Below are 19363 nucleotides of genomic sequence, written 5' to 3'. Positions count from 1 at the left end.
TGAGCCCCATCATTTGCTCAGTCTATTTTCCTGCCTGCGTTTGTGTTTTCACCTTGTCTCACCGACAGTATATGTTTGGGGGCTATCTATTCCTTTGGGGTCTGCTCTGGGTCAGTTTAGATTTCCCCTTTCTTGCTTTAGGCTTAGTTAGCTCCCCGGCTGTGCCGAGGCATCTATGATCATCGTAGGTACGCTCCACGGCTACTGCTAGTTGTGTGGATAGGATCAGGGGTTTGCAATCCGCTTAGTTACTAACCTCTCTGGTCTTCTGTGGCTTAGCTTGGGCTTGCTCTCCTCCTCGGTGACCCATTCATAACACTCACCATTACAAGCGAGATGGCTAAGCTGCCATTGTAACGCTCCATATTGTAAACGCTCGTTCTCATCGGTGCATCGTCTTGTGGAAACGGGAATCGCGCTGCCGAGAACTATGGCCGCCTCTAAGCACTGACCGATCTAGTGTCGATCACTCAGTGCGCATCATGTGCTTTGGTCTACCAGTGTAAACAGCATTTAAACAACCACCAATCGGTGAAAGCTTACCAATCAGCGTTTGTATTTAGCCACCGGTCGGTCCATGTAACCTTAAATACGGTTGGGGACCAATGCCATGTCAAACTAGTTGAATTGACAAGTTGATGTTCCACTCGGAAGTACTGGATCCAACTCCAAACCTACCCTACCGAACCAAGCGCACAATTTACCATCCATGTAATTTTTTACCAAACACATTAGACTAGTCTTGACCAAATCGGCTGATATCAATGGATTTGTCCAACAGTCCAAAGACAAATGATCCAGCATATCCAATTTTAGGCTGCAGCTAGAGAGGTCAGCTCTCCGATAGAGAACACTGAAGCGCTCCTGTGTTTCGGAGGGTTGGGCGAGACACCTGCCGGTTGAACAGTTGACCAAACCATCATTCGGCAGACCTCTAACACGTATGGAGGGCTTAAGTCAGAAGTTGCCATCTGAGTAGTCTTCCAGGAAGGAGATGTGACAGATGCTGTGTGTTCATCTCTGAGGAGAATTACATAAACCAGTGTCACCGGTTCTTCAATCTCACGGTTATATCTCGAAATGCATTTGAGATCCAGCTGTTCTCTACTGAACCCGTTGTGCTCTCATTCTCCAAAGAGTGGCGGCGTCTCTCTATTATTTACTGTGATGTCTCCCTTAATAACGCTTCTCCTAAACGAAAGCGGCGCAATACCAGGAGCCGTTCAGCCGTCATTTCGTTCCCAAAAAGAAAGTTTTGAGCATCTGCTGCCGGTTACTTCCACAGGAAATTAAAGCTAGAAACAGACCGCACCGCGCTTGTTATTGGCTGTAAATTGACATTCTGTTCGGCGGGCTCAGACGATTAAACAAATGTAATCTTGCTTTAATTAGTAGAAAGAGTCATATTTATTAACATCTCGGATCGTGTGTATATTTTAGCCGAGCTGTTGAGCCCAATAAATGACTTTCTAAAGTGCCAGCTGTGGGCTGGCGGAAGTAAACACCTGCCCCCGCTTAGAACTAGGCTCGTCATGGCTTCTGTATTTTCAATCCCCTTTTTTGTTGGTTTGGTGGTAGTTGTAGGAAAGGAGATCCGGAAACTGCAGCTCCAGGAAAAGCAGCAAATGGCGGCAGATGAAAACATTGCTATAACATTAGAAAATCCCTCCATGATACAGTTTTGGAGGAATTTGGTTATTAGATGCTGTGAAGAATATTGGATACATAATTCCATGTCCATCATCTCTATACTATTGGGTATGGAATTATTAAAAAAAAAAAAAAATCCTGCCAAATGCTATGGTAACGTGACATCTGGCCAGCTCAGTCAACAAGGGATTCACACCCCACCTAGTTAGCTAGTTATTATGCAGCCAACTACAGGAAGACCACCTGTGGATCCAGGCCATGTGCCTTTAGTTCTTTGTTCAGCCAGCTAGAATTTCATAAAGGAGTTATGGAAATACTATACGTCCTAGCTGTACATTGTATATATTTCCGAAATCCCGAGACCAGGGCAAGCACCTGTCTGGTTCTGGAGTCATTCTAGAACAGCCACTACCATCTATGTAGCAAAATGGTGTTTAGTCTAAGTTGCAGGGGCCTGGTCGGATCCCATGGTGCCATAACCACTGCCCTTGGACCGCCACCTTCCCGTGTGTGCAAGAATTACTTGAAACCCAGACATGCACTTGCCCTGGTCTGGGGATCTCGGAAATATATATGATGTACAGCTAGGACGTATTGTATTTGCAGAACTCCTTTATGAAATTCTAGCTGGCTGAACTAAAGGACTCAGGCGGCTTAGCCTGGACCAAAGGGGTCTTCCTATAAGAAGTTGCACACCAGCTAGCTAGGTGGGTGTGAATCCTTTGTTGATGGAGCTGGCCAGGTGTCACGTTACTTACCATAGCATGTGGAGGGATTTTTTATGATTCCATGCCCAATAGTATATATACAGATGATGTACATGGAATTATTGCTCCAATATTCTTTACAGATGCTATAGTGGTAATATATGGAGGACATGTAGCTCCAATATACATGAACTGTCAGCCGCTTATCACTTTCTCTTATTTTCTTTCCCTCAGATGTTCTAAAATCCAAGCGATTTTTCTCATGAAAGCAATAACGATTTATTATCGGCTGCCATTATTGCCGCCTCGTGGCGCCGCTTTAAGTACAACTTACAAGCTGTGATTAAAAAGATATCTATATTGCGGTGTAACTATATTGCGCATCGTTGGGAATGATTGCAGCCATCGGGTGTAGGTTTGCGCGTGGTGCGGAGCTTCAGTTACTGCAATCTTCTGACCTGCGCTAATGGCAGCAGGAAGGCGCCGACGAGCGAGGTGTCGGGGGGGGGGGGGGGGGAGGCACACAACTGGATTTACTCCCAGCAAGTTTAGAAGAGAAAATAATTTGACAAAATTGAGGGAAAGACAAAATGATAGAAAATTGCATAATAGCTTCTTTTTTTTTTTCCCCCCCTGTATGACGGTATTATGGCATTGTGCCACCTGATCATTGCATTTCCAGAAGTATAATTAAGGATCATACAGAGTGAGCCGCCTCGGGGTTACGCTCTCTGCAGCTTACTGCTAGGTTTTTCCTGTTTTCTGCACGTTTCTGAGTGACGGCAGCTGACAATATAAACGCTGTCATTAGAAAATGCAGAACTGTAGAGTGATGGTGTCTATATAACGGAATCTCAGACATATTTTTGGTTGGCGACATTGCTGGGTCTAAATTGCTAAAGGTCATGTTTGCTTTAAGGTTGTGTCGTGGTAAAGAAAAAAACCTGCATATGGCCAAATGTCGTTGAAAACCCCAGAACTTTGACTATAAATGTTGTGTTCATCTTTACATATGAAATATTTACAGAGTGACTCCGCTGTTTACTAGTTCTTATCCTAAATTCACACGTAGCAGAACTCCCACGGAAGTTACCGCTAGAATTCTGGAATTCCATTCTGCGGGAAAAAAAAATCGCATTTTAAATTCCTGTGATTTTCCCGATTTTATATTCCCGATTTTACACCAATTAAGGAATTTGCTCCTAAGACCGTGTGGGGGGCATCACAACACATTAGGCGACCCCAATCAGAGGAAAATAAAACATCCGGACTTCTTATCTATGAACTGGTCCAATATTTGTTTCTTCCTCTCCCATAATCATAATTCTGCTTCACGTCACTTGTATCATCTATTGCATTTTTTCTGTGTTGTATTGTGCATAAATATGTGACTTCAGATTTTGTATTAGTCTATGCCTGATGAAGAGACCTGAGTAGTCTCGAAAGCTGCAATGTGTCACCATCTTTTCAGTTAGCCATTAAAAGGTATCAACCACTGAGGACTCTCAATCCTGAATATTTTTCTATCTACTGGCTAACACGGTACAAAGATATATATCTTTCCTGTATACAGTGCCTATAACTCAGGATTAGTAATGTATGTACACAGTGACTGCACCAGCAGAATAGTGAGTGCAGCTCTGGGGTATAATACAGGATGTAACTCAGGATCAGTAATGTAATGTATGTACACAGTGACTGCACCAGCAGAATAGTGAGTGCAGCTCTGGAGTATAATACAGGATGTAACTCAGGATCAGTAATGTATGTACACAGTGACTGCACCAGCAGAGTAGTGAGTGCAGCTCTGGTGTATAATACAGGATGTAACTCAGGATCAGTAATGTAATGTATGTACACAGTGACTGCACCAGCAGAATAGTGAGTGCAGCTCTGAGGTATAATACAGGATGTAACTCAGGATCAGTAATGTAATGTATGTACACAGTGACTGCACCAGCAGAGTAGTGAGTGCAGCTCTGGAGTATAATACAGGATGTAACTCAGGATCAGTAATGTAATGTATGTACACAGTGACTGCACCAGCAGAGTAGTGAGTGCAGCTCTGGTGTATAATACAGGATGTAACTCAGGATCAGTAATGTAATGTATGTACACAGTGACTGCACCAGCAGAATAGTGAGTGCAGCTCTGAGGTATAATACAGGATGTAACTCAGGATCAGTAATGTAATGTATGTACACAGTGACTGCACCAGCAGAGTAGTGAGTGCAGCTCTGGGGTATAATACAGGATGTAACTCAGGATCAGTAATGTATGTACACAGTGACTGCACCAGCAGAGTAGTGAGTGCAGCTCTGGAGTACAATACAGGATGTAACTCAGGATCAGTAATGTATGTACACAGTGACTGCACCAGCAGAATAGTGAGTGCAGCTCTGGAGTATAATACAGGATGTAACTCAGGATCAGTAATGTAATGTACGTACACAGTGACTGCACCAGCAGAATAGTGAGTGCAGCTCTGGAGTATAATACAAGACGTAACTCAAGATGCTGAATAAATTGTGTAAATATATTTTCTAAGTATGGTAAGTTTATTTTGTTATTTAGTGCATGGAGTATGTGACTTAGACAATATTTGGGTTCAGGTTTCTTAAAGTACATAAATGTGTCCCTGACCCCAGCAGCATAATTCTGAGTGTGTTGGTTCTGTGGGAGGCAGTGACCTGTGCAGTCCTGTGATTAGAACAGTGACTGGGAGGTTATTAGGATGTGAGGACAGTAATGGAGACTAGGCAGAGGTCACAGACTGACAATGGGAGGCAGCCCCAGCAGCACAGAGTACTTTAGGAGAGGAGTGTGTTGCTCTTGCAGAGGTCGGGGCGTTTTACATGTAATCACATTAGTGAGGCAGGTCAGTGTGTTGAGGTTACGGCAGACGTGGTTCTCAGTTGCACCTTCATAAGTCTGATAATCACAGATACAAGGTTGCTTGCATGAGATCTTTGGCTCCACACATGGCAGCAATTTATGTGATTAAGTCTCGGGTAAGCGTGCAACAAATCCAATTGTCAGCATCAGTATTTCAGCGCAAAGTCGCATTTTATTAGGTGACAGAAATTAGACACCTCTCTAATCTCTCATCATGGAAAGTTCCTTCCTTATGTCATTCACAGGAAGTGCGGAGCACGCATCTAATGGATCCCGACAGCTCCATCCGCCCCATCGCTGAATTCTTATATTTAGTTGCTTTAGGAAGCAGCAAAGCGAGGTTTTTTAGCTTTCACCGCGTCCAGTTGCCTTCGGTTTTCATTCAGCTGATCCAAATCTGGGATGATGATGAATGGAATTCAATTACTGCCGTTATCTGAGGGACCGGACTCTTATTTCCTGTCTCCTGCCCTCATCATCTCCTCTTAAAGGGAAAATACACAACGTTTAGAAGTGGCTGCTGTTGTTTCATCATCAGAACACGATATATTATTTAAATTTAGTTTTAAATGCTCCACAAGCTATTATTGGAACGTGCTTGAGGCTGACATTTCTGCTGCTGACTTTTAGCTTTGCTGTACAGACTCGTTCAGTATCAGCAGAGTCCTCTCATCGTTAGAGGGAATGATCAGCCCAGTGATTGCATTATCATTAAAGAGAGGAGCCAGCAGAATCCTTCTGATTCTGGTTTAATTAAGCACTCCCACAAAATGCATTAATGACTAAACTTGTGTTAATGTACATGTGCGTTAATAAACTTGCCGATTGGCGTCTTCCCGGTTTCCAGCGCCGCTCCACGTCATTAAGCTAGCATCCATCCCATGACCACCAGCAGTTCCTGACAAACCCTACGGACTGAAAATGGAGTCTGTTATTTTTCAGCATGATTTCTCCATTTGAATATTACAAAAATATCGACTGAGGCTCCTGGTGTTGATGTGAACAATCATGGCGCCTCTGGCAAAATGGAGAATCTAAAAAAAATGGTTTCAAACTCCTAGGGCTCGATTCACCAAGACTGACTATTTATGCTGGTTTTGATGAAGGGGCGTGCTTGAGTCCATTTCACGCTTCTTCATGAATCGGGAGCGTCTGTCAAGTGGTGTGCTCCTCACCACAAATCTTACTCCAGTCCCTGCTGGAGTAAGATTTGTCACGAAACAATCACTGACCTCAGGGAGACCAGTCAAAGAAAATACTGCGGCAACTGGCAAAGGCGCTCAATCACAGTGAAATCCTAGGTGCAATGCTCCCTGGGAAATACAAATATGCAAATAAAGTCCGTGGGGCCTCATTTAAGAGTCTCAAACACGGAACTAGCCAGATCTTCCTCCAGGGAAGGACTCAGGCAAGGAGTGGCTCCTTTCGGAAACCACCATTTCCACCGTATTAAGTGGCCCTTTAAGTCAATATCTACATGATGTTGGTCTACTAGGCATTGCTCCCACCTAGCCAGAATCCTACTCCACACTGATGAGGGGCAACACCCCGAAACAGCAGTCTGTGGATGGATACCTGGCCTTGGTATTTCCCTTGTCATATCTGTAAACTCGTAAAGAGCTGGATATTGACTTAAAAGGACACTTAATATGGTGGTAATGGTGGTCTCCGAAAGGAGCCACTCGTTGGCTGGGTCCTTCCCTGGAGGAAGATCTGGCTAGTCCCGTGTTTGAGACTCTTAAATGAGGCTCCACGGACTTTATTTGCACACAGGAGTAGTAAGATTTGCGGCATAGCAAATGCCGACACTCTTCATGGATTTCATGAGCGGTTGCCTCAACCCCGCTTTGAGAAACTGGTGTTCAGATGCTAGAAGTCGCAGAATTTAAAACACCGCTTTGAGTTTAATCGACATTTTGCCACTTTTCAGAGCTTTTACTCCTGAATTCTGGCATGAAAGCTTTGACGCATCCGGCCTACAGTTTTTCATCTAATTATTGGCATGTAGAAAAATAAAGTGCATGACTTTTGATTTTAATAATTCGTAAAATGATCGCTAGGATATGCTATCACTTTTATGATCGGTGGGTGTCTGATCCTGAGAATGAAAGGGGTGCAGTGGGTGACATTTTGGGGTGAAGTGAAGCGGATGAAGTGCCGATTCAATGTCTCATATAAGCTATTGTCTGTTTTTATCTTTTTAAATTTTGGAAACCTCCCAACCCTACACAAATTGTTTTACATACAGATGTGTCCGTCCGTATCCTGATTATGTATTAAAATTGAGACCTTAGTTAGAGAGGCGTATTTGTAATTGAGCGGGGTGCATGAGGCCTTTGGGACAGATGAGAGCTTTTTTCATCTCCTATACCAGCCCCTCTGGACACACAATCTATTTATTACACTCGCAGCAGTCACTTACTCCAGTCTGGGTTACCGGTTTATTCTCGGGATGATAAATGATTAAAATTGCAAACTGCTTGTAAAATAAGCGACCTTGGAATTTTAAGAATGGAGGCATTGTTCATTGTGTTGCTTATGGCGTGCTGACTAGACGATCTGCAACGGCTGGTCTCCCAGACAAGAAGCGCAGCGCTTACAAGCTCTTTTCTATAGAGCTTGTAAATCCTTACTCTGATGCTCGCTGGATCCGTGTAACAGATTTCCTTGAACGTACACTAGATCTTTTATAAATATTGGCGTCAATGTTTCCCAGCTCATGGCTGCTGTAGATTTTGTTTCTCTGTGCAGAGGACAAAAATGCATGAAGGCGGTTCAGGCCACTTTATACAGGTGGAGCGTCTTACTCCACCGCACTTGGGGTTAAGATTGAGTCTCAGTAACGTTCTTCATGGACTTTTGCTCCCTCCAGCAGATGGTGACCATGCACATAATGTTTCTTGAACAGATCTACGCCATAATATAGGTTTAAAGCTGGAGAATACTTTCCCTTTAAGCCCTGTTCTTTGTAGGAAACGGCCTCCCTCTATAATCTCTGACCGCAGCAGGACTCTCCTGAAATCTTTTTACGCAGTGATTTTTATCTCTCCTCTCCGCCATTGTGTGCATTCTCTTTACCGCTCTTTTATTGGAGCAGGGGATCTGCAGGAGGACCGGAGACCGGCGCCGCTCCAAGCTCTCGCTGGGCTTCACAGGCAGAGGATATCATTGTTTCTGCAAGGAGGAGCAGCCCGCCTGTTCACCTTCATTATATCGGTGTTTACACGTTCCCCAGAAGCCATTATCCCTCCCAGACACCGAGATTTTGGCAGATCCTATGTTGTTATTCAATTCCAAAGCCGTAATATTAGTCATTCGCCCCTGTTGCTGCGGAGCTGCGCCAAGTAAGGTGGGAACCGGTCTTGGCCATCAGGCCATGTCTCTGTGTAGTCTGCTGGGCACTTTACCAGCTGTTTGCTAAAAAGCTTTTATCAGTAAAAATCCACTAAAGTGTTTTTGTTTTTTTCTGTTGCATTATTGTTATTTACCCTTTCTTGGAAAGCTTGGTGACATCCAATATGGCGGTAACCATGACTTCTTGTACCTGCCTGCCAGACTGCTGAACAGAAAAGTTTTAGGAATTGCACTTAAGTTGGGCGAGAGCCGCCATGTTGGTCATCAGTCAGTTCTCCCATTAGAATTGTGCCCCATGATCCAGGGGTAGAGCTGCTTCGGCCAGTGGAGAGGGGGTCACTTGTTCAACAGCTAAATGTCTCCTGGGGCCAATGCCAGTGACTGGGCAGAAGCGATTGAGGTTGTCTATCACCAGCAAGAGCTATTGCATCCCAGATAAAGAGCCCCAAATTAAAGTGTGCGCCATAGGCAGCTCCAGGGGCCGGGCTGCCCCACAGTGTCAGCCCTTTACTGCAGGGGGTGCACCACATGTACGGCGCTCCTGTTGTCTGGGATTTGTAGTTTGATATTCAATCATCTAGATAAAATATAGCTGCAAGTCCTAAATTCATGATTTTGCACTTGGTAGTTCCCGTTGCAGTGTCAGAACTTATTTAGGATTTTTTTTTCTGCATTTGTGGAAACAAAATTTGTAAGAGACTTTGTATATTGTCAGGATGTTTGTCCTCGTCTTTCCTCTGTCTGGCATATCATTAAACATACTGGCAAAGTAAAGGCTTTAATGATTCTCACTTGATATAAGATCTGCTCAGATGTCAATACGCAGGATACAACCCAGGTGGTAAGCCGGAATAATGTAGGATGCCATTTCTGTGTCACTGTATAGGTCACAATTAGCGTGGACCAATCACTAGACTTATAACTGCTAGACAGCTCCTCGGGGGTGGAGTTTTCTAAAATCGCTGTGTTCGATTGGACTACAATGTGCAGCTCTGTGCATTGATCAGATATGGCAGAGATGACAGTACATTGGCAGATACTTGCCAGGATGCGTGTCTAGTCAGCGCTTGCATTAAATAGCGCCTCTCCTCATGATGTTGAGAGTGAGCAGCGTCCGACAACCCCTCTGTCATTCTACTTGCCCCTAGGCCCTGCACTAGGCAAAGTGTGTCAGTCTTGGAGTTTTACTTTAATAACTTATAATACTGCGGTGACTTCTTGTTTTCTGGCTTCGTAGTTTTCCCTGTACTCCATTTTGTTGTCCACCACGTCGCACTGTCAGACCGCTCGCCCATGTAACATCGGATCTGCCGCATCGGGAAATGAAGATCTTCAGTTTAATTTATGTTTTTATTGCTTTGCAAATTTGGGACAAGTCAGACATCTAGAATTTCTGTAAACTGTCAGCAAGCAGATGGCTGCACTCTACAGAGGGAACTTCAGAGCAGGGATTTAAGTAACTGTCACGTCTTCCATGGCGGAAGAATCGTCGGACAGATATAAAGGAGCGGGCTGTGGCTTTGTTTTCAGAATGCTACAATACGCTCATTAATCCGTAAAATACTCAAAGGTCTCGTGTGCACAGCAGAGCGGTCTGCGCTGATTGTGTCCAAGGGCACAGAGTCCCTGCGGCAACGTAATACTGAGATGTAGGCGCTTGGTGGACCGCCATATGAGGCAGCTATACAGTTTATTGGGCAGAATGTTCAGTAATGTATACTGTGCTGTATTTTTTTTTTTTTTGTCCTGGCTCACTGTATAGGAAGAAAAAAAGACATGCTGACGTATGCCAGCTTAATGGGACCAAAATGATCTGCTTTACATCTCCTGTCAAATTCACTTTAACAAAAAGTAGATTCCTGCCGGATGAACCGCAAGAAGCATGAATCGGCCACGATCTGCGCTATTGCAGCTGTGCTTGTGTTAAGCCCCCGTCACACATAGCGATCTCGCTAGCGACATCGCTGCTGAGTCACAAGTTTTGTAACGCAACAGTGATCTCTACAGCGAGATCGCTGTGTGTGACACTGACCAGCAACCGGCCCCCTGCCGGGTATCGCTGATCGTCCTGGAATGGCCAGGACATTTTTTTTTTTTTTTGATCGCTGGTCTCCCGCTGGCCAGCACGCATCGCTGCGTGTGACAGGCGGGAAACCAGCGATCAGCGCGCTGGTAACTAAGGTAAACGTCGGGTTTCTAAGCAGCGCGTGGCGCTTAGAAACCCGATGTGTACCTTGGTTACCAGCTTCCTGCACCAGCGCGCTGGTAACTAAGGTACACAGTGGGTAACTAAGCGACGCGCGTCGCTTGTTACCCTCCTGGTGCTGATCGCTGGTGAAGCTGCCTGTTTGGCAGCTCACCAGCGATCCTGACAAGGTAATATCGTCGGGATCGCTGGTGCGTCGCTATGTGTGACGGGGCCCATATTCTCTGAAAACGCTGCAATATTCAAAACATATCAATCAGGGCCATCTTTACTGGCTTTTTCTCCCCAAAGTGTTTTCTCCAAAATTCTGCTGTAAAAGAGTTTGAAAAGTTGCAGAATGTTTGCGCAACTCTTCCCCAGGTCTATGAATATCAACGGGACGATGGTGTGACAACTAGTGATGAGCGAGCATGCTCGGGTGTTATAGGAGTATCTTGGGCGTGCTCAGATAATATGTCCGAGTCCATGCTGCTGCATGTTTTGTGGCTGTTAGGCATTCCCACCGCAAGTGCTAACAGCCGTGAAACATGCAGCCGCAGGGACTCGGACATACTATCTGATCACACCCAAGAGACTCCTCTAACACCCGAGCATGATAACACATTATCAGAGCATGTTCAATAATCGCTAGTGACGACACGTGTCCTCTAATCCATGATGAACTGTGGCATGACCTGATTGGCAAGGTGCACGGAGGCACACAATACTTTTCAAATGCACCTGATTTATTGAGAGGCTAGCGCCTCTTAATGAATTCAGCGCCTCTGACTCCAGCACAGCCCCTTATTGTGACTAGAGATGAGCGAATTTGTTCTGATTTGGATCGGAATCGAATATTGTTTTTTGCAATATTCATCAAACACAGCCGAACGTCATTAGAGTCAATGGGAGTAAAAATTACTGAATATGTTTGGAACCGATCATAAGACATGCATTCGGAACGAATAGTGTTTGAATATGTTAAAATTAGATTCTGGGCCAAAATCCGAACAAATTCGCTCATCTCTAATTAAGACCAGTGAACATTGCTAGTCTTGATGAATAGGAACTTTGTCTTGACCAAGTCCAAAATGCAGGTCCACGATGGCTTCTCCCTGCCCTAACCCCTTGACTGATGGTTCTTTCCCTATAAATACATAAATACATAAATACATAGGGAGAGACCTGTCAGTTAAGGGGAGAAGGAGCTTGGGACCAGCCTTTAACTAGTCCTCGGCCGTCTTTTCAAAATATGTTTTTTCTGATGTTCCGCAACATTTCAAAGTAAAACCTACATGGCAGCAATAAATCAGCCATTGACTCATTCATGCTGCCCAATGAATTTTGGCAGCATGAATCCGCTAATGAGCCTACTGGATACACTGACAATGTTTTCATACTTTGAAATGATCTCTTCCAATCAAGTCACAAAAAATGTTCTTGCTATGGGCTCGCTCAACCTGTTTGAACTTTTTTTTTTTCTCCACAGAGGGCACCAGCGAGCAGGAGTATGTATCCTCTGAGATTCAGCTTCTCTATTACCCCAGTATTACATACACCATCATCGGGAGCTCGGTTATCTTCGTGTTGGTGGTGGCATTGCTGGCCCTGATCCTGCATCATCAGAGGAAACGTACCAACCTCATGAGTCTTCCTGTACATCGGCTGCAACACCCACTGCTTCTCTCCAGACTGGTGGTCCTGGACCACCCGCACAACTGCAGAGTCACCTACAATGTCAACAGTGGGGTCCATTACGTGTCCAGTGAGGGCTACCAGCCGCCGGTTAACATCGAATCCCCTCCATCTTATACTGAGGCAGTGCTGGACGACAAGTGAGTGTCTCTGATATATATATTTGTGTGGTTATATATATCCATATCGTCAACTCTAACCCGTGGCTCTCCAGCTGTTTTTGACAGCCAAAAGGTGGGAAAGACATGGGTTGGAGACCACTGATCTATACGACTGCACAAAAGGGAACTCTCACTTTTATGTACTTTGTACAATGTGTCCTTCTCTTACAGTTCTTGTCCACCCTGGTTTTCTTTGCCGCCACCACCGTACTCTTCAGATGTGGAAATTTCCAGCCAGACAGAACTTCCTCCCTACCGCTCCAGAACAGGCAGCGCTACAAGCACAGGCTCTACAGGCAATACCCTGGACACTCCAAGCAGCTCTTGGGATTCGGGCAGCCCTTCTGAAACACAGGAAAGTGTGTCCTCCCCCAGTGATTCCCAGCTTAACACTGTGCTGGAGGTCTGAAGGCCACAACACCCACCCAAGAAACTTCGAGGCACTGGGGGAGAGACTAAAAGTTTCATGAGTTGGTTTGTGGCATCTTGTTACCAGCAAATGCTCCTTATATTTTTATAGAGTGCAGAGGTATATTTTTTTAGATGTTTCTCTCTCTTCCATTTGTATTATTTTAGTATTGTTGCAGTCTTCTTTCTTCTGCAGTTAGGTCCTGAACTATTTGGACAGTGACACAAGTTTTGGCATTTAAGCAGTTTACCAAAACATATTAAAGGTAGTTATATAATCAATATGGGCAAGTGTGAATCTCCGCTTTGAGGATATTCACATGCTAATTGCAGTAAAGGTTGAGGAATTACAGCTGCTTAATATGTAGCTGTCTCTTTTTTAAAGGGACAAAAAGTAATTGGACGGTTTCTCAAAAACCCTTTAATGGGCTATTCCCTTGTTAATCCATAATGAATCGGGTAAAAGGTCTGGAGATGATTCCACCATATGTGGCATTTGGAAGCTGTTGCTGTGAACACACAACATGCGATCAATGGAAGAGAAACAGACAGTCATTAGGCAGGAATAAAAGAAGAAAAAGAAATCAGAGGGCGAGCAGAAATGTTAGAAGCTAAATCAACAGTTTGACACATTCTGCAAAATAAAAAAAAAAAAAAAAAACAACATACGGGAGAGCTTGGGAACTCAAAAAAACCCTAGACGTCTGCAGAAGACAACAGTGGTGGGTGATCACAAAATCCTTTCCATGGTAAAGAAAAACTTCTTCACAACATCACTCTCCAGGTAGTCGATATCTCAGTCCACCATGAAGAGAAGACTTCATGAAAGCAAATACCGAAGGTTCACCACAAGGTGCAAACCATTAAATAGCCTTAAAAATAGACCACATTAGACTTTACCAAAAAATATCTAAAGAAGCCGCCCAGTTCTAGAAGAGCAAAACAAAGATCAACCTGTTATCAGAATGATGAGAAGAAGAAAGTCTGGAAAAGGCTTTGAACGGTGCAAGATCCTCGGCACAGCACATCCTCCTGTAACACATGGTGGAGGCCGTGTGTTGGCGCGGGCATGCGTGGCTGCCAATGGCAGCGGGTCATTACTGGTTATTGATGACGAGACTGAAAACAGAAACAACCGGCTGACTCCTGTATGTATAGGCAATACTTTCGGCTCAGATTCACTCAAATGCAGCAAGGAAGATTACACGACACTTCACGGGACAGATGGACAATGACCCAAAACATCCTTCGAAAGCAAAGAAGTGGAATATTCTGCAGTGGCCGAGTCATCACCAGATCTCCACCCCATCGAGACGCATTTGACAGTCTGAAGACAAAAGTGAAAGCAGAAAGACCCACAAACTGGCAACAACTGAAATCTCTGCAGAAAAGTATCACACCGGAGGACACCAGCGATGGTGATGTCCATGGCTTCCAGACTTCAGGCCGTCATTGCAGCATAGGATTCTCTACAATGTACTAAAAATGACCATTTTAGCTATGATAAAGTTAATTTGTCCAATTACTTCTGAGCCCCTGAAATGAGGAGGCTTTGTATACAAATGGCTGCAATTCCTAAACATTTCAAAGGATATTTTTGTTTAGGGTTGAACCTAAAACTATCCGCATGAATTGTATCTCTGTTGTATCATTTTAAATAAAAAAAATAAAAAAATAGTAGCCTGCAGAGCTGAAATCGTGAAGATTTGGTCACCGTCCAAGTATTTCTGAACTTTACTGTATGTCATCCTCTAAAAGCAATAAGGCACGTACCCCAGACTGCGGTGTAGATCGTGCGATTGGTACAAAAGCCACAAGCCTCGGCTACAGACTGAAACACCTAAGGTGTCAAAAATGAAGCCGGCCTTTAAAGCTGTAGAGGAAGCCAGTTTGTGGATGGACCAAATTTTAAAGCGACTTGTCTAGTATTCTAAAACCATGGCTGATGGTTTCCTTCAGAGCACCATGCCTGTTCACTTCCATGGATTTCAGCTGCAATGCCAGACACAAAGTACAGAAAAGAAGGGGTGATTGTTTTGGAAGACAGGGGGCCATTTTTTTTTTAAACCAGTACAATCCCTTTACTTTACTCAGTTAGAAACTAATCTTTAGATGGATGAATCCCGACCCTCCCAGGTATCCGACTGGCATCACCGGCAGGAAAACGGAGGTAAAGTCATGAGATGCACAATGTGCTTTACACCTGATCATTCCGCCTCCATTTTTCCTGTTCCTTTCTTTATTTCTTCCTGCTGGAGTCACTTTTTTTTTTTTCCTCTTAGATTTTTTCATTACCATAACAGTTCCTTTTATTTTTCCATCATTATTGGTGTGTGAGGGCTTACTTTTTTTTTTTGCCAGATGAGTTGTAATTTATGAACAGCAAATTCTTTTTTGGATTTTGATTTTATAAATTATGTTAACTTTATACTTCTCACAATCTGATTTTTGTTTTTTAATACTATTCTTCACGTTGGCTTGTCGCCATATTTTGAGAACTTTATTTTTCTGCTGATCGTCTGCTCTATATGTGATGAGCTGTACCATTCATTGCTACCATTTTTTTTTATTATATATATAAAAAAATATTAGCGAGAGTCTGTTCTATATGTGATTGCTACTATCAGCAGAAAAATACTTATATATCTATACACACACTTTTTTTTATTGCTTTGCCTTTTTTTTTCGAAAGGTGAGATGACAAATATATCAGCATTGCTCTTTTTCTGTTCTTTTATTCATTTAGCGTTCTCCATCAATGCAAAATAGATCATTTTAATAGCTTGGACCGTAATGGGCATGGTGATACCAAATGTGTTTATGAAATAGCAAAAAAAAAAAAAAGGATTTTGTTAACTTGAGAAAGGGAGACATTTCTGTAGGGCAGTCTATTGTCCTTTAAACGATCAAAGGTGCATAAATGTAACACATCATTAGGCTCCTACTGCTGTGATAATCCCTTTTGCACCCTGCAATCACATGGCAGGCAGGACAGTGGGGTGGAAGAGGGGGTCCTGCCTCTCTGTCTAACTTGTTGCAGGTACTACTGACCACAGCCTTCAAGGGGTACATTACCACCATCGCCGCTAGCTGTGGCAGATGGATAAATCACCCAGCACCATCAGTGTATGCAGTGGGACTCGGCCGCTGCTCCATGCAATGCCACTATTTTCCCCCAGGGAGATAAGCGGCCAACAGACATCTCTGTTGCCACTTGTGAGAGACCTGATTTACCTCAGTGGGAGATGTACGAAAACTTTTTCCAAAAATCACCATCCTAGGTCTTTGTATATATAGAGTTAGTCTTACTCCACTGCTGTCCACACAGGTATCAGCCACAGGCCCCTTTCATTATAACGGCAGGTGTGGCGGATCTGGACTCTAGCAGCATCCACAGCCATAGGAACCAGGCCCAATCCTCCAAGATGTTCCCTATACCGCAGGTGAAATTTGGCTCCATGTACAAAATGTCTTCCTCTACACAGACGACACCGGCGCCTCCTGACATCTCAGAGCTTGTTTTGATCACATCTGTACCAGTGGTGGCTCGTTTCTGCTCTTCTATGAGATATTTTCGACGACCTGGATAAGTTTTTTTTTTTTTTCTTTTAATTCTTTATCTTTTCTTTTGAAGCTGTAGACAGGCAGTTATTTGGATAGAGACTTGAGTAGTCAAAATTATCGTACATGCAGAAAAAAAAAGAGCAGCTCGGTGTAAAGAAAAAAAAAATACCACCAAGATATGAGGAGGGAAAGACAGACTATTTGATACTAAGGTCTCCAGAAAGATCACGCTGCATGAACAAATACAAATGTCAGCACCTCGAAGCGTGGGGAATAATGGCTGCCTCACCAAGGAGACCCTCACTGCGCGGGAGCATCAGTACCTTCCTGTGACCCCCTGGAGTCGCACCTCTCGTAATGACAGCTCGTTGGATAAATGAATCCTGATGGTCTTGGAGCACCTGACAAGAACCACGTCTGATTGTAGATCCTCCCGAAAGTGACCAAAACATCAAACCATTTACAACCAAATCCAATGGGACGTCCCAAGCGAGGCCTCGCTCCAGCACCAGGAGGAATTTGTAGACAGCAGTACGGGGGCCATTCTGGACATTGGAAAAGGTGGTCTCAACTGGGACACCTACGAAAGTGACTATGACCTGTCTCACTGACACGTCTCATCAGACTACCCATTCAATATCTTGTTTGCCCATGGTGCCTTTTCTAACCCAGTTTCTGCTCGAATGGGCGTTGTTGACAGGGCTCTACAGGTCGAATGCTAATATGTCTATACAGCTCTGGCAAAAAATTAAGAGACCACCACATCAAATCCCTGTCATGGGCAGCCCATTCTCCAGACCTGAACCCCATTGAAAACCTCTGGAATGTAATCAAGAGGATGATGGATAGTCACAAGCCATCAGACAAAGAAGAACTGCTTACATTTTTGCACCAGAAGCAGTGTGAGAGACTGATGGAAAGCAGCCAAGACGCAGGAAAGCTGTGATTAACAATCACGATTATTCCACAGAATATTGATTTCTGAACTCTTCCTGAGTTAAAACATTAGTACTGTTGTTTCTAAATGATTATGAACTTGTTTTCTTTGCATTATGATGTCTGAAAGCAGTTGTTTTTTTTTTGAAAAGGAGAAATGGTCAAAATTAAACAAACAATTATTGCTTGGAAAGTCAGACATGTTGTGAGAAGTTTATAGACTAAAAGAACAATTTACATTTTACTCAAAAATATACCTATAAAGAAAGAAAACAGACAAAATGAACATTTGGAAGTGGTCTCCTAATTTTTGCCAAAGCTGTATATTCATAGGGAGCTCATCGCTCTTGCAGAACTTACTGTAGTCTGCCTTAAAATGGCTGACGGGGAACAATAAGCTAAGTTTGAAGGGATTTAAAAAACATGGCTACTTTCCTCAAAAACAAAACAAAAAAAAAAAAAAACAGTGCCACTCCTGTCCTACAGGTTGTGTGTTCTTACGGTAATTCACTTCAATGGAGTAATATCACACAAAACCTGTAGAAAGATTTGGTGCCCCTGTTAAGGCAAAGGCGGCCATATTGTACCCTAAAAAAAAAAAAAAAAGTATTTCCAAATATAAATGACATTTATCTATTTCTTACCTCCTGAGCAAGACGATGACGGGGTGTTATGTACACGGTTCATTTTTAGATACTTAGGACGGCTCGCCCCCCGGCGGCCATAGTCTCTGGTAACAAGTCGCTCAGGCCAACCTGTGCAAGTGATCTTGGTGCATTCTGGCACTGTTATTTACCAAAATCTGCAAGGACATCCTAGCTGAGCAATATCTATATTTTCCTTCATTTTTGCTTTGATGCTACTGGATATGACGGTCTCTTCCCGGCAATTCTGACAGGACTTTCCGATATAGACTTTACACTACAAGACGGAGACCATCCAAGATGGGGGATGAGAGCCCCCCTTGTGTGTAGCTACAAAGCCAAAGCAACATTTAATTGCTGCTTCCATGTGACTGTTGTGCATTAAATATCCTTCCCTGATGTGTAATATTCGGTTTGCTTGATATTTCTTAAGATGTGACCAATATCTGCTTTAAAAAAAAAAAAAAAAATTTGCTTAAAAAACAACAACTGCATTGGATGCAAGTGGTTCATGTTCTCACGAGTCCACCTTCTAGTGGTGCAATAGGGTTTGGGGATGAATGATTCATCTGTTTTGTGTTTTTTTTATGTTCCATACACCTTCTACCAGAAGTGTATGTGAAATGCGCTACTACACCTCAGGATGGGTACTCCAATTTAATTTTTTTTTTTTTTTGGCGGGGGGGGGGGGGGGGGGTCGGTGGTGTCACCGATCACTATGAATTTAAAGATTTGTCTGAAAATAATACAAAAAAAAAAAAAAAAAATCAGAAGAGGGCAAAACATGCTTGGGTTTGCTTAATCACAGAATGTTAGCGTGGGAAGAGACCTCCAGGGTCCTTATGTCTAACAGTCTGCTCAATGCAGGAGTCACTAAACCATCTCGGAGAACCCTGATCCCGTCTTGTCTAGGTGAATGTGGGCCCTTTGCCAACACAGTGGGGCCCCTATCTACCATGTGATGTACCTTTTGACAAGTAAAGATCATGTTTACTAAGAGATCCATGGACCTGACTAGCCCAGTGTGCCCGGTCATATGCCCAGGTTTGCCAACAGTTCTGCTTTCCCTCAAGTCTCAATGAAAATTTGTGCATTGATCTTTGCAGGACGTCAGAGTCTACAGGACGTCTCATCTCATGTCCCTTATTCTCTCCTGACTCGTTC

General features: G+C 43.6%; 1 protein-coding gene across 1 annotated transcript in view; it reads left to right on the top strand.

Moving 5' to 3' along the window:
* Window positions 1-18605, top strand: part of LDLRAD3 (low density lipoprotein receptor class A domain containing 3) — a 141529-nt gene extending 122924 nt beyond the window's left edge. The window contains exons 5-6 of the mRNA XM_073565243.1: window positions 12281-12626; window positions 12819-18605. Coding sequence (XP_073421344.1) covers window positions 12281-12626; window positions 12819-13056 — 584 coding nt within the window. The 3' untranslated portion in view covers window positions 13057-18605. The remainder of the gene's footprint in view (window positions 1-12280; window positions 12627-12818) is intronic.
* The last annotated feature ends 758 nt before the right edge of the window (window positions 18606-19363 follow it).

The sequence above is a fragment of the Dendrobates tinctorius genome, unplaced genomic scaffold (assembly GCF_039654945.1).
Source record: "Dendrobates tinctorius isolate UK_male_01 unplaced genomic scaffold, ASM3965494v1 ptg000612l, whole genome shotgun sequence".
Classification (NCBI taxonomy): Eukaryota; Metazoa; Chordata; class Amphibia; order Anura; family Dendrobatidae; genus Dendrobates; species Dendrobates tinctorius.
The sequence above is the reverse complement of the archived record's forward strand: the minus strand, read 5'-3'. Positions and strand labels throughout refer to the sequence as shown.